The sequence below is a fragment of the Pogona vitticeps genome, chromosome 1, assembly GCF_051106095.1.
Source record: "Pogona vitticeps strain Pit_001003342236 chromosome 1, PviZW2.1, whole genome shotgun sequence".
In the NCBI taxonomy this organism is placed as follows: Eukaryota; Metazoa; Chordata; class Lepidosauria; order Squamata; family Agamidae; genus Pogona; species Pogona vitticeps.
In genome coordinates this window covers 310,855,212-310,863,316 of record NC_135783.1, presented here as the reverse complement: position 1 = coordinate 310,863,316, position 8,105 = coordinate 310,855,212, and the positions used below count along the sequence as shown (strand labels likewise).

The 8,105-nt window shown below is 41.8% G+C and overlaps 1 protein-coding gene across 1 annotated transcript in view; it reads right to left on the bottom strand.

Annotated features, from left to right (window-relative positions):
- Positions 1-434: 434 nt before the first annotated feature.
- Positions 435-8,105, bottom strand: part of LOC144588723 (uncharacterized) — a 168,474-nt gene continuing 160,803 nt past the window's right edge. Inside the window, exon 2 of the mRNA XM_078392042.1 lies at positions 435-2,541. Coding sequence (XP_078248168.1) covers positions 474-2,423 — 1,950 coding nt within the window. The 5' untranslated portion in view covers positions 2,424-2,541 and the 3' untranslated portion in view covers positions 435-473. The remainder of the gene's footprint in view (positions 2,542-8,105) is intronic.

Below are 8,105 nucleotides of genomic sequence, written 5' to 3'. Positions count from 1 at the left end.
CTCTGGGTTGTATTTTACTTCCCCTCTACCCTCCCAGAAGGGTAATTCAGCTTCCTCACTCTCAGCTGCTTTTATCGCGAATAAAACCCTCTGTTCCCCTCGGTAGTAGGGTTTTAGGGCATTCACATGAACCACCCTCCTTGCTTGGTTCTCCTCCTGCTCTATTAGGTAGTTCAGGTCTGACATCTTGGAAATGACCCTATATGGTCCTGCCCATTTGAGCTGCAGCTTATTCTCTCTGCAGGGCCTAAGCCAAAGCACTTCCTCCCCTGGGTCAAAGTGCCTCTCTCTAGCTTTGTGGTCATACCATGTTTTCTGTCTGACCTTCTGCGCTTGCAGGTTTTCTGCTGCCAGCTCTAGATTTCTCCTTAGGTCATTCATCAAGGTGTCTATGTAAGTCACAACGTCTTGTGGGTCATCCTGGGTGATCTGCTCCCAATCTTGCTTGATCAAATCAAGGGGCCCTTTCACCCCTAAGTGTGCAGCAAACATGTCAGAGTGACCCTTTGTAAGATCATGGGGCGATACTTTTCAGGTACCACCAGCTGACTTCTGATCCCATCTCCCCCTTTTGAGATATTCCTCAGGGTTTCTCTATATAAAATCCCCTTTTTCTCCAGAAATCTCACTGGGGTTTCAGGTGTTAGCTGGGCGTCAGTCACCTGTTCAAAACACTTTTGGAGAGTGGCGTCTGCCTTTTGCTCCTGTCCAAATCTGCTGTCTGTGGTTAAGGGTTCCACCACAGCTTCTGAACTCCCCTCTGCTTCCGTCTCTGGCTCATCATTACCCCCCTGAACTGTCCCCGTGGTGGCTTGTGAGCGTGTAATCACTAGCACCCGTTTCACATGTTCAGCCAGGTCATTTCCCACGAGCACGGCTGCTGGCAGAGTCGATGAAATCGCTAGCCGCCAATCTCCCCTCCAGCCTTGAAAGTTGACAGGTACCTCTGCTACTGGCAGAGAGATTACCTGCCCCTCAATCCCTGCCACCTTCATACTCTCATTTGGGATTATAAACTCCCTAGGAATAATATCTGGATGGCACAGGGTTACCTGGGAACAAGTGTCCCGCAGCCCCCTATACTGACGGTCAAGTATTCCTACGTCCACCCCTGCTGTCTCAAACAACTGAGAATCTGTTTTTATCAGCAAGCAGCGCTTTACCTCCACAAGAGGACCATTTTCCTCAGCCTGATCAGCAGAGGTAGCTGTTCCAGACTGAGTAGTCATGGCAACAGGCTCCCTCAGTGACACTGAGCCTTGCTCTTTCTGGACACAGAACACAGCTTTTGGCTTGGTTCTACTAGACTCCTGAGGCACCATTCCTTTTAGCTGCTTTAATTTCTCACACTCTGAGATTAGATGACCCTTTCCCTGACAGAAATAACATTTTCTGGTGTATTTTGATTCTCTCTCATCTTGTTTTGGTTTTCCCTCCAAAATCTGAGGTCTTAGTTTCATGTCTGAGGGCTTCCCTTCACCATGGGCCCCTCCCCCTTGCTGGCTTTTCCCTGGTCCCTGAGAGTACTTGCTGTAGGTTTCTTTGGGTTTACCTACAGATTTCCCCTCACCCAAGGGCTTTCTTATTTGGGAAATAAAATCTGCAATCTCTGCGGCTGCTGCCACAGATTTCGGTTTCCTTTCCCTCACCTGGAATTTCAATTCCCCATGCAGGACTGAATAGAACTGTTCCAGCGCTATCAAGTCTTTAAGCTGCTCATAGGTCTCTGTTCCCTCCTGCGATAGCCATTTCTCAAGCAGCCTCACCAATTGGGCCCCCACTTGGGTAAAAGTCTGTTCTGGTTTCTTGGTGAGGGACCTGAATCTTTGTCTCAGCTGCTCTGCATTTATCCCATGTCTGGCAAACACCAGTTTTTTAAACTCTGCAAAATCTTTCATCAGTTCCTCAGGCATCTCGGCATAAACCTCAGCCAGGCTACCACTGATTAAAGATCGCATGATGGTCATCTTCTCAGTTTCCCTCACTGAGAAGTCCACAAACGCTCTTTCCACTAAGGAAAAGAACACCTCAGGACAATCTCCCTTGTGGTACACAGGGAATTTCTTCAGGTCAGCCTTAGACAGTTGGCCTCCCTCAGAATCCCTATTGTTATTATTGTTCTGGTTCATCATTTCCAATTTTCTTAATTCAAACGCCATTCTTTCTTTTTCCAGAGCAATTTTCTCTCTCTCCATTCTTTCTTCCCTCTCCATTTCCATTCTCTCCCTCTCTAATCTTTCTTCTTTTTCCAATTGCCTCATCCTCAGTTCATGCTGTTGGGCTATGAGCAATTTTCTAAGTTCTGGGTTCTGCTCTCCTGTGCTGTCACCCTGCACTGAGCCAAATTCATCCTCAGAACCTTGGTCAATCTGGGGGTCTTTCACATCACTCATTTCTGCCATCTGGCTTCGAGTCAAGGGCATAATCCCCCCTCAGAACAGGCTGCTTTAAAAGTCAAGCCTCAAAATAAAACGGCCACTTTTTTCCTTCTTGCCTCAGAACCAGCTCTCCCTAGAGATTGCTGCTGTTCTTCAGCACTAGCTTGCAACAGTATCGAGTCAGAGCCTACCCCCCTCTGCTGGGCCTCTCAGCTGGCAAGCTAGATCACTGTTACTACGCAGTTTTGCCTCAGCTTTTTCCCGCCAAAACTAGGCTGCCTCAGAGCACCTTAATCTAAGTCTCCCCAGTTGGCACGTTCTTCTACTAGCGCACCTCCCCGTGAGGTACACCTAGAAGATTACCTACGCGCCTCAGACTGTCCCTGACTAGACCCCCCTTGCTCTGGGCACACTTGCCAAGGCTTTGCTGGACCGCTGGACAACTGGACCAGTCGTATCCCACACGCTGGACACCAATCAATGTGACAAACCCAGACCTACTGGGATATGTCACACAGTTACACTAAGCTGCCACCAACCATTCCCTGTAAGAAGTCACACAGACCAGGGATGGATTTTTAAACAATACAAAGAATAAGGTTTATTTTAAATACACACACAGGCAAAATAAACAATCAGGTGAATAAAATAAAGTAACGTGGCTTATTCTCACACATACAAGCATACAGTTTGGTTCACCCAGAACCCTTAACTTGAAGCACAGACCCTGAACCTATCAGTTCTGGCTAACCCACAGACACCTGAACCTATCAGGTTGGTACTCTGACACACAGTAGTACCCTGTTTGACACACAGACTCCCACAACAGCTTCTTCTTCCCAGCTGCTGCTTCGTCACTTCCCAGTGTCTCACAGTGTCTCTTAGTGTCTCTCTTTCACCACAGGCATCACATATTTATACAGTACAGCCCCTCCTCCTGATGTCCCGCCTTCCACTCCCCATAGGATGGAACTTTCCCTCCAAACCCATGACAGACAGGTAACATCAGTGCTGTATGTAACAGTTACTAGTCATCTTTAAAACCTCAACAGTTCAGGAGCACATTTAGAGAAGAGGTATTTGTATTCATCTCCCAGGGGAGATGAATGCAAATATCACTATCACAGTTGGTCGGGCCCTTTGGACCTCAATCCAGAACCAGACAGGTCTACTCTTTGGACTTTGCGTGGTGCATGTGTCCATCATTGGTAACAGCAGCTGAGTGGGGAGTCCCGTCACCCCACCTCCCTGCCCGAGTGGTCAGCAGCACAGGGAGGAGGGGAAGCACCGCTCAGGCTACTTCTGCGATTGACACAATGTTACTGACAATGGAGGCACTTGTCATGTGAAGCCCTGTGAGTGGACCAGGCTGGTTCTGGGTGGTGGGAATGGACATCTGCAGCACCTGTGGTGCCACACTCTGTATTTGTATCCCCAGGGATTCGGTTACAAAGCTGCCATATCAAAACATATTATTTTAAGGAGTGACTGCGGTTGTAAGAATGTGGCCCTTGAAAATGACTTATGCATGTGAAGCTGTGAAATATATTTTTCATGTGTTAATTGGGCTCTCATTCACATCACAATAGTCCACCAGAGGAGAGGGTCAAGCTTAGTCCTACTCTTGCTCCTTCCCTAAAGTTGTCTGCTCAACTATCTCTCTTATGGCTTTCATATGAGCCTAAACTCTATTTAAAAAAAAAAAAAAGTCCACCAACCCTTTAATTTATTTTACTGATGCCCCTTAACACCATTTCACCTGATGCTGTATCATCTGATGAATTTTTGGAGCTTAAAAATGAGTAGTAACACATGGAAATGAGGCTGGGAATGAATGCACAACCTATGAAACTGAAGCAGCGTTCCCATCACCTTCTCCCACAAACATTCTGTTCACTGAATTCTACTTCAGTGAAACTTAAAAAATAAAACCCTATCCTGCACAAGAATGGCTTCCTGGAGTCATATTTTGTTGCAGAAACCACACACAACTGGACCTACACGGTCAATAGTATTTGATCCACAGCTTTGTGTTGGGTGGGTATACAGTATTTATTCTAAACCACCTTCGGAGGACCTGCTCCCCAAAAACTGCAGCGGAATGTAGTCTTTCTTTTGTAGATCAAAGCATGGGTGACCGTGCTGACCCTTTTGAAACAGAGATGTGGGATCAATGAAAAATATTCTTTTATTTGGGCACCCCACTCTTCAGTTCTGTAACCAGAGAACTAGCAATGAGAACAGCCACTCACCTTCAAAGTCCAAGTGCTTATCTGAATAACTACATAACAGCGCCTGTAATTCAGAATGTCTAATGCATGGGAAACCGTGACATATACTTACCACCTCTTTCATGTGTTAATGTGGATAGTCTCTTCTCTCACCCACCCTTCCTTTTGCATATCCCTCTCTTGCTCACAATGTCATTCTTCTGCATTTTCGGAAACCATCATGCTAACGCTGTGAGTTTATCTATTTATCTTTGACAAATAATTAGCATTTGCATAACTGCTGGTAATTTGATGTTTCACCCACAGTGACTTCAAAATGTTGCCCTGATGGAATACAGCTTTCATGAATTTCAACAAAGGGTGTTTTGTGAAAAAGAGAAAACTGCTCACTTTTCCTGCATGCATAATGATATAATTGCTCAAAACTGGGTCAAAATTAGCCCCCAAATCAGACCTGAAGTGCTTTCTTTAATGATGAAAGGAAAATGTACAGGTGTAGCTATATTTTGCAATGGAAATATTTATTTTTTCTTCACCCATCAACCTGAATTTCAATTTTGAATTAATGTAGGACAGAACATATGCCCCTTCCATCCAACATACTCCATGTTTTTCTGCATGAGACAAATTCAGCATGAGACAAAATGGCCAAAGAGATGTGCTTCTTCAGGGAGGGAAAATATGGGTCAGGCAGTACATTGAGGAAGAACTTGTGGTTAGTGTGATTTGTTTGAAGCTACCATGTTTATTAATTTTGCATGTCTATGTGTCTATGTGTATGTGATAGCAATACAAGAAGTATTGATAGTGTAGCAGAATTAATAGTGGTATGAATTCACACTTTCATTTCTGTCTTTTGTTTTTTGAAAGTATTTTGTAATTTGTTTTAGGGCAAAAAAGGTAGCTAAAACATTGTTAACATGGGGGTTGTTCTGAACTGGATTTTGATTAAGTAAAATAAATTGGAAAATTACTTTTTGGCTTTTGCTGCTTCTTGTCTGGATCCCTAAACTGAGAGAAATCTCAATGTAACAGAAATTATCATGTAATGAGAATTGCTACCTGTCCAGACGGTGTGTATGCTAATTAGATATGAGACAAGAAAAAAGAGGCATTAAATGATAAAGCTGTTTGCCCACTTTGAACATTCACAGCTACTGAAATTCACATTCTGTACAGCAGCATTTTAGAATGCAACTAGACAAACACTTAATGAATGATGTACTATTTAGTGGCTGAAATCTTATTGCTTAGCATAGTAAATTGCAGTAGAGTAGGCTTACTGAATCAGTGAGATTTTGGTAAGTTAACTCCTCCCTATGTTCCATTGATTCAAATGAGCCTATTCTAGCTGCTACTGACTTTAGCATAGTAAGTCACAACTAGAGTAGGTCCATTTGAATCAACATAACTTGTTGGATGAGTTGACTCACCAAATCTCCACAGATTCAGTGGGCCTACTCTAATACATCTTGCTACGCTAAGCAACAAGATTTCAACAATGTTTTTTATTTTATTTTTTAAAATATAAGAATACAAAATAAGAAATATAAGAATACAAAATACATACTAATACAGTCTAAAACACAGTGTACCTCCATACTCATGGGACCCTTTGGAGCAATACTTTTATTACAAACCTCCTTTTCAAAATTGTATTGATTGCTGCTTAGAGGCTTTCCCCTTTCCTTTCACTAACATAAATTCAATATGTCTACCCCAAACAGCATAACAAATGTTTAAACTTATTTCCCCTCTTTTCATCTTAAGTTCAGTAGTCAATTTATCATTTAAGACAATGTCCCATACTTCATTATACCAATCTTCTAATTTAATATCATTTTTATCTTTCCAGAATCTAGCTATTAATATTCTAGCACTTGTCATAAAACTATTTATTGATTGATTGATTGACTGATTGACTGATTGATTGATTTGATTTGATTTGATTTGATTTGTATCCCGCCCACCTGGCCTATGTGACCACTCTGAGCGGCTAATTAAGTTCTATCTTATCAAAAATTGACAGCAAAGCAATTTTAAAATTTTTCTATATCTTTTCCAAATATATCACATATTTCCTTAAAAATCAATTTCCAACATTTACGGATCAATTTACACTCCCACCACATATGATAACATGTGCCAATTCGTTCATCACATTTCCAGCAGGCCTTAGAATAGTCTGAATTTATTATGTTCAATTTCACTGGAGTCATGTACCACTTTAAACTAATTTTAAAAAAAAATCCTTTATTCTTACCAACATTAATTTTAAAACTCTCATCTTTCCAATATTTGTCCAATTCTCTGTTTTAATTTCTGTCTTTAAATTATGTTCCCAAATTGATTTCAAACCTTCTATTCCAGTCTATTTTTCCTCTTGTTCCAAAATTAGGTTATAAATTCTACTTACTACTACCTTCCTCAAAGCATCTTTCTGCATGTCTTCATGTGATGATAGAAATTGTTCATACTTAATTCTCTACATTTGCCATTAGTCTTCAATCATTCATTTGTCCAACTATCTAATTGGATGTAATTATACCATGGTAGTTTATTAGTTTGAAGTTTAACTATAATGTGATCCTTCAATCTCATTTGAATCATCCAGTCCTTCAATCTGGCAACTTTTTTATCCTGAAACAAATCTGCTAAACCCTTCAAATTTGCTGGGAAATTTTCTATTTCAGTCACTAATTTTAGTGGTGAAGTAAAGGGACATTTTGAAGGAAATCTACCCTGAGTTCTCACTGGAAGGACAGATCCTGAAGCTGAGGCCCCAATACTATAGCCATCTCATGAGAAGAGAAGACTCCCTGGAAAAGACCCTGATGTTGGGAAAGTGTGAAGGCAAGAGGAGAAGAGGACGAGATGGTTGGACATTGTCATCGAAGCTACCAAAATGAATTTGACCCAACTCCGGGAGGCAGTGGAAGACAGGAGGGCCTGGCGTGCTCTGATCCATGGAATCAGGAAAAGTCGGACATGACAACGACTAAACAATAACAAAGGAACATAACTTCTTCTTATATCTGTTCCAGACATTTAACATGTTTTTTTTAAAGGTTTGTTTCTTTAAAAAGGGTTGTTCACCTGATTTATTGTATTTCTTTTCACTACATTAAACAAATATTTTTCAATATTGAAAAATACAGTATTGAAAAGATTTCAACAGTGTTGTACTGGAAATGACAAGAAGAAGGACTTTGGGTGTGTGATTAGGGTAGTTTTACCATGCATTACCCCTTTTTCACATTTCTAAGGAAACCTTAGAGTTACCATCAAATCAGGAATTGTCCAGCGTTTCATGGCAACAGATATGAGGAAAATGCCATCGTTCAGATAGGGCAAAGGGCTTAACAGGGTCTGCAGCAAGATTCTCCTGGATCTGTGAGTATTATGAAGCCTATCTATAGAAGGCCTTGCCAGAGGCATCTGGACTCAGGTATTTGGATTCAACCCTCTGGACTTGGGGATATTGATTTAACCCTGA